Source organism: Microcaecilia unicolor, chromosome 2 (genome assembly GCF_901765095.1).
Source record: "Microcaecilia unicolor chromosome 2, aMicUni1.1, whole genome shotgun sequence".
Classification (NCBI taxonomy): Eukaryota; Metazoa; Chordata; class Amphibia; order Gymnophiona; family Siphonopidae; genus Microcaecilia; species Microcaecilia unicolor.
Window position 1 is genome coordinate 408,544,894 of NC_044032.1, and position 15,819 is coordinate 408,560,712.

A 15,819-nucleotide genomic window follows, 5' to 3' on the forward strand; every position below is an offset into this window, starting at 1 on the left:
TCCAGAGTACACCTCCAAGCTGCCCAGTACTATTTGAATGGCTCTAGGCAGTCTGCAAAAATATTCAGTGGCATTACCCAGATAAAATCTAGGTATGACCTCAGATAGCAGCATCTACTATTGGATACCTGACACTGATCATGTGCATAACAAAACAGTATATATTCCTTTTTACTAGGGTTGCATATTTGTTTTGAAACTAATGGCAAAACATGATGATTGAGGGTGTTTTTGGTTCCTTTGTTTTTTAACAAATTTAAGGCACACAATTTGCCTGCAGCAAATCGGCCCTACCACCAGGCTCACCCAGAAGCCCAGTGATATTTCCGGATCTGCCACCATTTACTGTGCTAGAAAATATTTTTTATTTGCCAGTGCTGGTAGACGGGGGATGGGCGTGCCCGGCGATAAACAGCAGGGTTACCAATGTAGCTCTCACTGCCTCCTAAATAGGAGTCGGAAAGGGCTCCAGCAGTAAATAGCCGCATGGCAATTTTTAAAGTACCGCATGGCCATTTACTGCCTCCTTTTTAAAAAACCCTTTTACCCACTGCAGTAAAATGTGGCCTTGACACACAGTATCCCATGCGCTGATGCCACCGTGGGCCACTGCTTGGTCAAGGGGCCCCTAAGGTGGGGGAGTTGTTGACCTGGGCCACAGGTGCCAGCTCTGTGAATCAGGGGCTTAGCCAGAGTTCGGCGGGAAGGGGGTCCAGAGCCCGAGGTGAGGGGGCACATTTTAGCCCCCACCCTGGTGCTGCCGACCCCCCCTTCCCCCCCCGCCACCACCACTATTTTTTGACCCTTCCCCCAGTACCCTCCCCTTTCAACCCCCCTTCCCACCACCGCAACCCTCCCACGCCACCACTGCCACCGTCAGGTACCTGTGCTGGTGGGGGTCCCCAACCCCCACCAGCCAAAGTCCTCTTCAGCGCTGGTCTCCGGGCCGGCGCGATGCTGCTGCAACTGATGTGGAAGGATTCTGTTTCTGTGTGAGTCGTCCTGACATCCTGCACGTAGGAACGTGCAGGATGTCAGGACGACTCACACAGAAACAGAATCCTTCCACATCAGCTATAGCAACACACCGGCCCGTAGACCGGCACTGAAGAGGACTTTGGCTGCTGGGGGTTGGGGACCCCCGCCAGCACAGGTACCTGACGGCAGCGGCAGGGGATGGTTGTCGGCGGCGGAAAGGGGGGATCAAAAGGGGCGGCGGCGGCGTGGGGACTGGTCCAAATCTGGGGGGGGCATGCCTCCATGGCCCCATGTAGCTACGCCCCTGCTGTGAATGTTGTGGGTGCTTGAGCACCCCCAATATTGAGCAAATACCTCCACTTTATCGAAAAAGAAGTAGTTTGTGATGGGTTTAGCACCTTTAATCATGAAGAAGAGTTGACTCCAATGATCTGGGCTACGATTAAGACATACTATTTACTGTTAACCCCAGTTATTAGTAACCAGGTCTCGTTGCATAAAATGGGACCTATGTTAAAATAACATGAGTTAGTGGTAAAATAACAAGTATTAATGGTAGCCCACATTGATAATTATACCCCTAAGTGAACCTATGGAATGAGTTGAATCCTCATTCATGCCATTTGTTTTTGGCAACATTGTGGACCATGGTGCCAAACACAGCAGAGCCATTTTGGGTGGGGGAGAAGGAAGCAGCACAAGTCATTTCATCAATCCTGTTGACACCTTTTGACAAGCAGCCAATTAAGTTTATATTGGCCTCATGTCTACCAAATATGATGTCATCAGCTCAGCCGGAAGCTAAAAGCAGGAGCAGTCAACCTCCACTTTCCATCCTGTACGCAGAGCAAAAAGATGGCAAAAATTATTCAAAGATCAAGATAAGGCATCGAGAGGGTCTTTTACTAAAGCTCGAGTTATTTGCAGCAGGGCCCATTTTATTCCTATGGACCCTGCTGCAGAAAACCCAGGCTAAGCTTTAGTAAAAGACCCCCTGAAAGAGAGAGAGAGAGAACTGATCTCAAAGAAAAGTGAGTTTTAAAAATAATTCAGCCTCATAGTCAGAGAGAAATAGCAAAGATATAGCTCTGAAAAAGAGACAGCACTGTTTCTATCTCAGTATCGGAAAAGAAGTGTTTAAAACATTGCTGAACCTCCGTACTGCTGTGTACTGAGATGCATTAACACAAGAAAAGCAGCAAAAACCATACAATGGAAAATTTGGGGCACATTGTGGAAAATATTAATGAGCTTCATCTCATGCAAATGCAGGCAAAGCAGCTTCTTAATATTAATATAACATAAGGCAAATCGTGACAAACCTTGCAATCTATGTGACGCTTTCAACATGAGGAGTAGCCTAGTGGTTAGTGCAGCGGACTGTGATCCTGGGGAACTGGGTTCAATTCCCACTGCAGCTCCTTGTGACTGTGGGCAAGTCACTTAACCCTCCATTGCCCCAGTTACAAAATAAGTACCTGTATATATGCAAACCACTTTGAATGTAGTTGCAGAAATACCACAGAAAGGCGGTATATAAAGTCCCATTTCCCCCCTTTCCCCTTAATTATACTTACCTTTCTCTAAGAACATCAGCAGGCCAACTCTCCTAGGCTGATAACTGCAATGATACATCTAACCCCAGATAGCTCCCAGGTCTTGTCCCTTTGAAAACTGCCTACAAGACCTGAATGTACAAAGTATTATAAATAGTGCATGCTTGTTTGCATATTCAAAGGTACTAGGAGTAGGGGATGTACCATGAAATTAACTGGTAGCTGATTTAGAACAAATGTAGGATTTTTTCAATCCATAGACTCTGCCTATGTGTACCCTGACCAATAAAACAATTACTATGCAAGATACACACATATTTACAGAAAAGTGCTGAGGTGAATTTTAGCCTTGCACACACATGTGTACATTTACATGCATAATTGGCACATAACAACACATATCTCCTGATACTTAAACCATTTAACTGGTCAAGAGTGGCACTTAACCGGCTATCCGGCAATGTTCAGTGGGAGATTGCCGGTTATCTCCCGCTGAATATTGCCAATTAGCACTTAGTGGATAACAGGTTATATTGGATATAAGTGACTATCTGCTAATATTCAGCACATTGCCGTCTAAGTTTAACAGCCAAATTTGACCACCAAAATAGCAAGCCTATCTTTGGCTGTTATAACTTAACCAGCCAGCACTGAATATCGGCTTGACCGGTTAAGTTGAAACCGGTCAAAAAACACCTGGATATTCAATGCCAGTCACTGGAAATGACCTGGCAGTGTATATCCGGGCTCAGTGCCAACCACAGGAGTCAGCCTGGCTAACTCCTGCATCTGAATATTAGGCCCATAGAATTATCCTCTGTATGTATAGATGCAGGTTGCTGTAAAAGAGTCATTATATTTCACTCCTGGCTAAAGATTGTAGTTGTGATAGTATAGATGGCATGGGCAGTGGACAACAACTGGGAAAGATGCCTAGGAAGCTGCAACTGAAGGCTCAGTGTGGTAGCTTGTTAGAATTGAACCGCAAGCCCAAAAGGACCAAAGAAAACAACTGGTTAAAAAAATTGTTTAATAAATGTCATCATTGTTTATAGCACTGTTTAGTAGAATTCATTGTCTGCCATGCTGGTCTTTTGTAGGACTCAAGACTAAAAGTATCAATGAACTAATCAAGGACATTGTAAGAGAGGAAGTCAACAAGTGCCAAAGTGACATGCAAGAGACTGTAGCTCAGCTTTTCAAGACTGTGTCCAGCTTATTGGTTGAACTGGAGAGCACAAAAGAAGAAGTAAAACAACTAAACGAGACAGTGCTCTCAATCTCAGAAAACACAAAACAATCTGCCCTGGAAGAGGAACGCAGGCCAACTGTGACCGATATACTGGATGTAAAGAACCGCATTGAGCTAGTGAGAAAAGAAATCATCATGTCCTATGATACTTCTTTAAAAGAACTACAGAGAAATTATCAATCCCTAGAAACAGATTTGGAACATGAACGATCAAAAAGCAGTATCTACTACGAATCCCTTAACAAGACTCTTTCTAAAATGAGGGAGGTTCACGAGCAGCTGTTGTCTGGTGAAAACCTGAAAGAACAAAAGACGGCAGCAACTGTTAGGTCAGAGAATGATAATGTCACTGAATATGTAATGATTCTTCAGGATAAGATAAGGAAGCAGAGTCTAATGATGCTACAGTTATATGATGACGTCAGTGCACAGGACAGTAAGATCAACAACCTTACGATTACATTAGAACTTCAGAAAGATTCTCTCAAAAAAACATGTGAAGACAAGTTTTCAATATGCAAGAAAGACTTTGAAAAACAGCTCAAATGTACTCAAGAAAACGTACGAGTCTTAAACAAAACTCTCTCTGATGTTGTACTTCCAATGGATGACAAAATAGGTAAAATGAATGATCAAATAAATGATTTATGTTATGACATGGAGATACTCCAACCTTTCATTGAACAGGGAGCACCATTTAGTAACACAGCAGAATGTGAACATCAACATGAAATATCTGTAGTCAGTCGCCAGCTTGAAAACTTTACTGCTGTGATTAACAGTTTGAGTCTCAGTGTCACAGAACTTGTTAAGGGACAAGAGGTTTTGAGAAATGAAGCTTCTCTCCGTGACCAAATATTTGAAAGGCGCATTAACGAATGCCTCATGGAGACGGAGGATGGCCTAAATAATACCATGACAATTGTCAACAATGCAGTGGATTTCATTCAGGATAACTATGTGTTGAAAGACAAATTTGAGCTTCATAATGACACAGCTCAAAAGTTAGAAGTAGTGTTAGCCTTGATTCCTCAATTACGTCAGTTGAATGAGTCCTACCAGATCCTGGTCAGTGACTCTGAGAGATGTCAAAATATATTCAAAACTATTGAGGTCCTCTTCAATAGTTCTTATGATGAATTTGAAAAAAGCAGGCCCTCCAGTCATTTGAAAGTTTTTCAAGTTCTCAATGAAACAGTCTCCCAACTTAACCAGTATCATCAAAATATTAGCCTTCTAGAAGATAAACAAATGCAGTCTTCACAGAATCAAAAAAACAATGATATTCGCTTGGAGAAGATTGAATCTCAACTAAGCCAGATTGTTATGGCAAGCCCTCCTGTTCTAGTGAAGACAAAACCAGCTTGTGTAAAGGCAGGAGAAAAAGAGCAGCCTGTATCCATTAAGTTTCAAGCACTAAATTCTAAAATAAAAGCACTGGAGGCAAGATCATTCAAGTTTGAAAATGTCATGCCCCTTTTAAATCAGACAATTCGTGGAACCCAAGAGTTATGCCAGAACGTCTATATTGCCATTCAGAAGGTGAACTCTAGCGTATCTCAGCAAATACGAGCTGCCCAGCCGAATGCTACAATTCTGCAGAAAGACTTAAAAGAGTATATAGTGTCTGTTACTGAATCGAGAGCAGAGAGACTTTTGTCAAATTTCTCCATTTACATGAGCAAGTCTGTTTCTGATATTGTAAGTAATATTACAAAGCTGCAGAAGCAAATGAAAGCCCCGATCAAGAAGACAGTGTTACCAAAAAAGGCCTCTATGAGTGTCACAGCAACCCCGCAAGGCCGAAGTCAAAGGAACACAGACAATAGTATTGATTCAGGTAATATAATTAAATTTACAAACGTATATTTCATGCCTTCTGCCAAGGCAGTACAAAATGGATCACAATAACAGGATAACAATGTTGACACTGCAAAGCAAATTTCAACTTAAAAACATCACATTCAATCAAATATCAAATTACAATTAAAATACAGAAGTCATAAATACAATATCATAAAAAGACATAGGGCCCTGTTTAGAAAAGCGTGCTAAAGCCGCACTAGCTTTTTTAGTGCATGCTGTGTAGATGCCCATAATATTCCTATGGGCATCTACATAGCGCATGCTAAATTTTAGCACACACTAAAAATGCTAGCACGCCTTTGTAAACAGTGCCCATAGGGTCCCTTTTACTAAGATGCATTAGGCACTAACATACACCTAAACATGATGCTAACGTCACTAAAACTTGTGTGCACAAATTTGTGCATGCAATTTAATTGAATAACAAGCTAATTAGCACCAATAACTGGCTTTATAACAAGCAATTATTGGCACTAGATTTAATTGAAATGTACATGCATAAGTTTAACACTGGTATTTCTCAAAATGAATCCCTCAGTCTATGGTATAATGAAGAACTCAAAAACCAAAAAACCAAGACTCCTAAACCGCTCAAAATCCTGGCTAATGCAATACAGATTAATACTTTTTTTACTTTTTGCTCTTAGTGTACATGTGATAAAAAGAGTCTTTAGCAAAACCCACTTTTTTTTAAAAGCAGTATGTTTCTTTGCCCAGTGGTGTAGCACTTCTTTCATCGGGTCTCTCTTAATTTGTGTATGTGCTATTGCCTCACACCTTAGTGCTCTATTCAAAATGAAATAAAAATGTGAACTTATCTGAACCTAAATATGTTGCCTCGTTGCTTCACAACGCACTTCAAGGGGAGGCCATAATCTGTTGTGAGGCAACATATTTTGGTTCAGATAAGTTCACATTTTGATTTCATTTTGAATAGAGCACTAAGGTGTGAGGCAATAGCACATACACAAAATTAAGAGAGACCCGATGAAAGAAGTGCTACACCACTGGGCAAAGATACATATTGCTTTTAAAAAAAGTGGGTTTTGCTAAGGACTCTTTTTATCACATGTACACTAAGAGCAAAAAGTAAAAAAAAGTATTAATCTGTATTGCATTAGCCAGGATTTTGAGCGGTTTAGGAGTCTTGGTTTTTTGGTTTTTGAGTTCATACACAAATTTAGGCATGGGATCCATACCTAAATTTTACGTGTGAGTCAAAAAGGGGTGTGGAAATGGGAGAATTGTGGATGGGTCATTGGCAGATCATGGACTTTCCTTTAAGTTAAACGCGTAGCTAGAAAATAAGGGACACACCTAAAGTTAGGTGTGATTCCCAGGCATAAGCGCCATTCTATAAACTGTGCCTAACTTTGGGGCACTTTTACAAAGGCATATAAGGGCTTATGCACGTTCAGCATGTGCAAAATTGACATTACCACCCAGCTACCACGTGCCCCAGGCAGTAATTCCGAATTTGGCATGCGCCAAAAACATGCAGTAGAAAATATTTTCTGTTTTCTACCGCGGGGCACCTACCTTGAGGCAAACGGCAGTTGTCGCATGCTGCATGCTTACTGCCCAGGTCAATGGGTGGCGGTAAGGTCTCAGACTGAAAATGAACGCCAGTTTTTGGTGTACCTTTGTAAAAGGGCCCCTTTAAGCATGGTTTATAGAATATTGCTTTTTTCAGTGCCAATTTTTGTGGTGGCATATATAGAATTCACACCTAAATGAACAGTATTTATAATTCTTTTTGTTTGTTTTGGAGGGGACATCTCAGGGGCAGAGAATGGGCATGGATGTGCTAATCAGCTAGAGCACTGACATCACCGCCGTTCTAACTGGTTAGTGCATCTATAATGTGGAAGCCCTTTATGACTCAGGAGCAATATCCACTCACTCCCACTTCATGGCTGACGGGCCTCCAAAATGGCTGTGAGACCTCTACAAGCAATATCACAGTATTAATTCTAGATTCTATAAAGGGTGTGCACCCTTTATAGAATCAAGCTTAGTGCCAATTCCTGTGTCCAAAATTTAAGTGTCAGTACTCTGTAGCTACATACACAACTTTTTAGAATGTCTCTGACCTGCCCACGGCCACGCCTTCTTTTGAGATTTGCACTATGGGAGTTAGGCGACCTGCCTTATAGAATAGGTCACAGCCAGATGTGTGCGCAAATTTTACTGGGTGCCAATTATCATCAATAATGGGTTGTTAAACCCTAATTCATTGATGGTTAAGAGCTCATTAGTCAATTCATTTGTGCATGCATCTCAGGAGCTTGCACAAATTTGGGCACGCAAATCTGGGTGACATATATAGGAATCCAGGGGTATGTGTATATCTTGGGGCAATTCTATAACCATGCACCCATATTCAGACACCTAGAGGACACCTAATAGCAGCCTATTCTATGAAGGAAGTAGATGCCCACTGTCCATTATAAGAAACTAGTGAGGCAGGTATGTGCATGTATTTATTAGGTGTGAGCATTTATGCCAGCCGTAGAGCTGGTGTATACTCTCATGCCTAGTTCTGGATGATGCACCCATAACTTACAGTATTTTATAAGTTATTAATTGGGATTGGGATTTATTAACCACCTTTAATTATGTATTTTTGATATTCGTATCCCACATTATTCTTCACCCAAGGCGGTGTACAGCAGGTACAGTTTAACATCAAATTTACAATTTTGTTAACAGCATAACGATAAAATAACCAAGTATAAATATAAATACAGTAAATGAGGTAAACTTGAAAACCAGTAAATTGAAACCTAATAATAGAACAACTGTGAAACAGTATAAAAAATGTACACATTTAACAGCACTGGAATTCAAGTACCAGAGATATAATACTGAGGGAACCTTTTACCAAGCTACGGGAAAAAGGGCCCTGCGCTAGCGGGGGGGACAGTTTTTCCTGCACACCAGGGCCCTTTTTACCGCAGCGGGTAAAAACCCCCCAGACAAACATGGCCATGCGGTAAGAGAACTCTTATCACATGGCCATGTGGCAGGAAGCCCTTACCACCACCCATTCAGGTGGCGATAAGGGCTCCCATGGGGGTAACCAGGGAGCAGCATGTGGTGATGCCCGATTACTGCCAGGTTACCGTCGCACAAGCCATTTCCAGGGATTTTCTTTTTCCCTGGAAATGGCACGTGCTCGGGGTGGAACTACCGCCGGTGGCGCCTTTGGGACCGTCGTAGTCCCAATTTTGCGTTCAGGAGGCCCACGTTGGGCTTACCGATGCTTTGTAAAAGACCCTCAATGTTAGCATAATACTAATGATACACCTAATAAGCATGCATTAGAATATTCAACTAACACACTGTAGATATGATGCTAATATTTTCTATAATACAGCTAACATGTAAGTTTGTGCCCCGCCCATGTTCCACCCAGATTCCACCTATGTGTACACTGACCTGCAAACTGTGCACTATTAAATTGCTGGTTCTGGCATATTTAGGTTCTCTTACTATTCCGTATTCACCTTCTCACTTAGTAAGATCACTGAATGATCATCGTATGATCTTGCGTGGCCCTAGATCTGCTCATTTAGAACCTACCAGAAGCACTGCTTTTCTATTTTGCAGCACTAGCTCTTCGGAATTTGCTACAGGTTTCAATTTGCAGTGAATTGCCTTTAAAAACTTTTAAAATAGTGGTTAAGACTTGGCTCTTTAAAGAAGCTTGATTGCTGTGCTTGGGATTTTGGTGTCCACCCTGCAATATTGCAAAAAAAAAAAAAGTATTCTTTTTGTGAGTGTGAATGTAATCTTTCCTATTACGATTGTAGCACCTGTGGTATTTATTGGGACTAATGGGGATTTGATGTGGGATTTTTTGTTTTTTGATGACTATAACAGACTGTGGGTTTTGGCTATTTTCTGCGGTTTTTTTTGGTGAGGAACTTTTTTCTCCATTTTTGGGAGTTTTTTGGTTGCTCTCTTTTTTTCTGGAGTTTGATGATTTATTGAGGCCAATGATAATATCTGGGAATTCCTTTGGGGAAATCGACATATTTGGTCAGACTGATGCTCTCTGAGCTTTGAGGCCTTGTTTATTTAAATTTTGAGATTTTTGTAGTCTCTCCCCATAGTCTGTGTTAACCAAGCTGTGGTAAACGGGGGCCTGTGCTGCCATCATTGCATATTTTTCATGCGCACTGAAGCCCCCTTTTACCACAGTGGGTAAAAAGCTGTCTTTTTCTTTTTTAAACAGATGTCCATGCGGCAAGTGAACCACTTGTCACGCGGCCATTTCGGGGGGGGGGGGGGCACTTGAAGCGACGGCAAGGGCTCCTGTGCTAACCTGGTGGTAACCAGGCAGTGCATAGTACTACCTGATTACGGGGCTACAAAAATAAAAATAGTTTTGTAGCACCGGAAGTGGCACGCTCTGGGGGTGGGAACTACCGCCAAGCTACCTGGGTTGTTGCAGTAGCCCAGCCGTAGTTCCGGATTAGCAAGCAGTCAGCCCACTTTAGGCTTACAGCTGCTTGGTAAAAGACCATCTTTGTTACTAAATTGTGGGGTCTTTTTACTAAGGTGCGCTGAAAATTGGGCTGCGATAGTGTAGGCACCAGGGGTGTAGCTACATGGGGCTACAGGGGCCTGGGACCCCGTAGATTTGGCCTTGGACCCCCCTGCCAATGACCCTCTTGACTCCCTGGACTCCCCCCCTCCTGCGTCTGCTACCTTTGCTGGCGGGGGACCCCAACCCCCGCCAGCCGAGGTCCTCTTCTTCTTCCTTCGTTCTGTTTCTGAGTCTGACGTCCTACACGTGCAGGACGTCAGACTCAGAAACAGAACGAAGGAAGAAGAGGACCTGAGCTGGTGGGGGTTGGAGTCCCCGCCAGCAAAGGTAGGCAATGGCGGGGGAGGGTTGGCGGTAGGAGGATTGGCGGTGGGAGGAGGGGTCGAGAGGGTCGTCGGCAGAGGGGGTCAAAGCTTTTGTTGTTGGTGATGGTGACGGCGGCGGCAGGGGGGTCGGAAATGGCGGGGGGGGGGGGGGAGGAAGGTCGGCGGTGCCAGGGGGGGCTAAAATGTGCCCCCTCACCTGGGGCTCTGGACCCCGTCCTGCCGAAGTCTGGCTACGCCTCTGGAGTAGGCACGTGTTTTGGGCGCTTGCAGATCCATTGTTCAGCGTGCCTGTAAAAAAGGCCTTACTGCCACCCATTGACTTAGTGGTAAGGTCTCACACGTTATCCATGTGGTAATAGTCTACGCATGTGGAATGATGATTATCGCTCGGTTTCTGCCACGCGCTGGAAAATAAAAATTATCTTCCAACACGCCTAGCAGACGCACGTAAAAAGACAAAATTCCCGCCCGGGCCACACAGTAACTCTGGATTGACGCATTTTGGGAACGCGTTGGTTACCTATGCAGCTTAGTAAAAGGGCCACTGCATGTTCTATCCATACCTATGTCGTGTCTTGTCTGGTTTGCACAGTTTCAGCTAGTTATGTGCCAAACTCCTGAATTCTGAGAGCTCAATTAAGAGGCTGGGCTTACAATCATTAGACACTGAACTGGAGCATAACCAGTTCTGAACAGTTCCCAGATGACATACTTGTACCCTGACTCAGCTGTAGACAGGCTGTGATTCAACTGTTTCAGCCCAGTAGCTGAATATTTCATTTGCTCCTAAACAATACCCCAGTAGACCTTTGTGGTATTTTATTACTTGTTTCAGAGGTTGTTTGTACAGCAGCTGGCAGACAGTTCCTCACAGATGGAGTTTGGCTTCTTGCCCTTTTACATAAAGCATAACTCTGCCTTAACAATGTATCTATCTGTCATTGGCCCCGCTATATGTCCGGAGACAAACATATTCATCTAACCCTGTTCTGTGATTTCCTACATTTACATCCTTTGTTCTGTTGTTAATATGAACTATGTCTTATCCGTATAACCCCAGGACTTTACTGATTGGATGTTTTAAAATGCGAATTGCGTAAACAGAACAAGGGTTTCCATTTGTATGGCAGGCTTAAAATCTGTTTAACCATTCTTGTTTCTATCCATACAAGGCTCGTGTGCAGTTAGGGAGAAGAGAGGGAAGGCATCATTAATTATCCATTCTGCCACTATAGTGAAAACTTATTCGTTTACTTTAGGCTTTCTGAATATAGTAACATAATAGATGACGGCAGAAAAAGACCTGCACGGTCCATCCAGTTTGCCCAACAAGATACATTCATATGTGCTACTTTTTATTTGTACCTGTCCTCTTCAGGGCACAGACCATATAAGTCTGGCCAGCACTATCCCTGCCTCCCAACTACCAGTTCCGCCTCCCACCACTAGCTCTGACACAGACCGTATAAGTCTGCCCAGCACTATCCCCACCTCCCACCACCAGCTCTGGCACAGACCTTATAAGTCTGCCCAGCACTATCCCCTCCTCCCAACCACCAGCCCTGCCTCCCACCACCGGCTCTGGCACAGACCGTATAAGTCTGCCCAGCACTATCCCCGCCTCCCAACCACTAGCCCCGCCTCCCACCTTCGGCTCTGCCACCTAAACTCGGCTAAGCTCCCAAGGATACATTCCTTCTGAACAGGATTCCTTTATGTTTATCCCACGCATGGGGGAATAGGGAGGCTAAAGTAAACACATTGATTATCCATCTGCTGCTGGATTCTATATAGCACTCCTACGGTTCTGCGCTGAAATCTAAGTGTATCCCATAAAAACGTGCATAACTTTATTGGCTTAACAAGTTAATCAGCATTAATAACAGCACTTAACAAGTAATAATGAGCACTAATTGGCAATAATTAGAATTTCCGTGCACAACTCGCTATGGCAAGTGAAGCTATTTCGGGGGGGGGGGGGGGGAGCCCGCGCTAATCTGGTAGTAACCAGGCAGTGAGAAGCACTGCCCAGTTACCACTGGGTACACAGCGATGCTACAAAAATAAAAATATTTTTGTAGCGATAGATATGACGGTGCACTGGGGGTGGGAACTACCATTGGGCTGCCACGGTAGCCCAGAGGTATTTCCTTTTTAGCGAGCAGTAAGTGCGCATTGAGCTTACTTCTGCTGTGTAAAAGGGACCCTAATTGTCTATTGCTTATGTTTAATTTATTTTTACTGTATACCGCCTTGAGTGAATTCATTCAAAAAAGCAGTAAATAAATCCTAATAAATAAATAAAACAAAATAAATTCTATATCTGAGTACCTTGGTTTGGGCACCCAGATATAGTACAGGGAGTGCCTGTTTTATAACAGCATTTGGATGTGTATGCTTGGCATGCCCACTTAGGCCAAGTCTATTCCAGGTATAAATGGGCACATCTAAGTGTGGCACTTATTTGTTTATTTCATTTATAGCCCACCTATTAATGCACTCAGGCATCCTGTGGTATGTGCTAAATGTGCATGTGTTAAAAAATATTTGTAATGTTTTTTTCAGGGGCATGTCTGGGGGTGTAGATTGGACATTCCTGTGCTGATCAGCTCAGGTACATTACCGTATGTTAACTGGTTAGCGCAGTAATAGAACATGAGCCTTTAACGCGTACTAAATGGGTGGCAGTACGTACACATGCACTATTTTTTTAATGGCCACATGCTAATGGCAACATGAGCACATGGCCATTAATGGAGAAATTAGAAAAAAGGCTATTTTTACTGCTAGGTAAAAATAGACAGCGCACGGGAAAACCCCATAATACTGCAAGAAATGTGCGCATCGCATTATATGTGAATTATACATGCATATGTGCTAGTATTTTATAACATCCACACATTCAAATGGCACCTAACTTTAGGCACTCTGTAATAGAATTAGGGGGATAGCGGCACTGAATGAATAGGCTGTGGCTCATTTTTAAATGCATTTGTTGAACCCTGGTTTTGAAAATGGACACATTTATTTGGAGTGGAGGAGTGGCCTAGTGGTTAGGGTGGTGGACTTTGGTCCTGAGGAACTGAGTTCAATTCCTGGCACAGGCAGCTCCTTGTGACTCTGGGCAAGTCACTTAACCCTCCATTACCACATGTAAGCCGCATTGAGTCTGCCATGAGTGGGAAAGTGCAGGGTACAAATGTAACAAAATAAAATAAATCATTTGTAAAGATCATATTATAGTCAGTGTAGATGTGGAGGATGGCTCAGTGACAGGACTGCACACTGCTGTGTAGAAAATCAGCGCTCAGTTTCTCAGAAACATCTTTTGGTCCACTAGCCAAGACTGTGGATGCTTCAGAGGCAGTGTTCAGAGCCATGAGGGAAGGAATCTCAGTCATCATCAAGTGGCAGCGATGTATGTGGAAATATTTTTGGATCATTTTAGTATTTGTAGTCAATTTTTGTTCATTTCAGAAATTAATATGTGTAATTCTTTGATTAGAGTACATAAAAAGGGTTTAATTTTTTAAAAAAATCATCTTTATGCACATAAATTCATGATGTTTATGTTAAGGCTGCCAATTGGATCCAGATCCATAGGTCAAGCTTGATCCAGTCCTGGGTTTACCTCAGTGCATGCTGGGACTTGTAGTCTTGCTTTCCTTAGGGCATGCAATGGGGAAATCAGAACTACAAGTCCCTGCATTCAATGGGGTAAACCCAAGACTGAGTAAACCCAAGACTGGATCGACCCTGTTCTGCAAATTGGATCCAGTTGGCAGCCTTAGTTTATGTGCATAAAGTCAATTTAGTGTGCATTCATTACATGAACAAAATTTAGTACTTAGTATCCAAATGAAGGACCCATAATTGCACTATTCCAGGAGGAGAGCTATAGTACGGCTCTTGGCCGAGGAATGCCACTGCAAAACTTTGTCAGATGACGTGGGAGGGGATATAAAATTTAGAAATAGTGAATGAAACCTCACAGTGCCAGATCACAGTCCCAGCTCTCACTCAGCTACAAGTGGAAATTACTGCCCCTCTTAAAAAAAATGTATATAACCTGAAGTCTTCTCTAAGTTTAAGTACTGTGGGAATCTTTTACCAAACTGTGGTAAAAAGTAGTCTTAATGCATCCTTACATGGATCATTCCCACGTGGTAAGGCCATTTTTGCCGCAGGGCCAATTTTTCTATTTCTCTTATTAAAGGCCTTATGCTAATTTTCCCATTAGCGTGTGGCCATTAGCACATGAGCCCCCTACTGTCACTCATTATGTAGGTGGTAATGGCTCATGCGCTGTGCTAACTGATTAGCGCAGAACACATCCACTCTCCACCCCAGACCCACCCCATTGCTAAAAAATAAATTGTGAGCCCTGTTTACTAATGTGCACTAGCGTTTTTAGCATGCCTTAAAATTAGTGTGCGTTAAATGCTAGAGACACCATATATTTCTATGGGTGCCTCTAGCATTAGTTCATGCTAATTTATAGCACGAGCTAAAAACGCTAGCATGCCTATAGGGCGGCTTAGTAAACAGGGCCCTGTATTTTTTTAGCACGTGGGTAGTGTGCACGGATCACAAAGGGGTCCTTTTACTAAGGTGTGCCGAAAAATAGCCTGCGCTGGTGTAGACGTGTGTATTGGACGTGTGCAGGTCCATTTTTCAGTGCACCTGCAAAAAAGGCCTTTTGGGGGGGGGGGGGGGAAATTGACGTGCCACAAAATGAAAATTGGAACATGCCCATTTTGGGCCTGAGACCTTACCGCCACCCACTGACTTAGCAGTGAGGTCTCACATGTTAACCGTGTGGTAATCATCAGCGCACATACAATGCCGATTACCACCCCGTTAGCACTACGCGCCGGAAAATAAAATATATTTTCCAGCGTGCTTAGCGGACATGTGTCAAAAATGAAATTACCGCCCATATGCGCCTACGTGACTTAAAGTGCCCCCAAAATTATGGGATGCCTGAGTGTGCCCCACGATAAGACATTTTTTGCTGCAGTAATCAAACATTAGTACTTAGCAGTTTACTAAAATGGACCCTATGTCTGCCGTAATATATTTTGTCTGCTTTTGTTTCCAAACAGATGAATATTTGAGCTGCAGCAGTTCCCCTTGCTACAATGGTGGAACTTGCATTAATGATAGGAAGAATTTTGTGTGTGCTTGTCGGCATCCATTTGGCGGAGCCAATTGCAATGTCAAGATGGCAGAAGAAAATAGTCTCTCCCCAGGTAAGGTTTTCTTTCATACAGGGTAATAAATAGA

The 15,819-nt window shown here is 43.1% G+C and overlaps 1 protein-coding gene across 1 annotated transcript in view; it reads left to right on the forward strand.

Annotated features, from left to right (window-relative positions):
- MMRN1 (multimerin 1) overlaps positions 1–15,819 on the forward strand; it is a 91,878-nt gene that overhangs the window by 62,042 nt on the left and 14,017 nt on the right. Inside the window, exons 6-7 of the mRNA XM_030190691.1 lie at positions 3,635–5,626; positions 15,639–15,785. Of these exons, the coding sequence (XP_030046551.1) occupies positions 3,635–5,626; positions 15,639–15,785 (2,139 nt within the window). The remainder of the gene's footprint in view (positions 1–3,634; positions 5,627–15,638; positions 15,786–15,819) is intronic.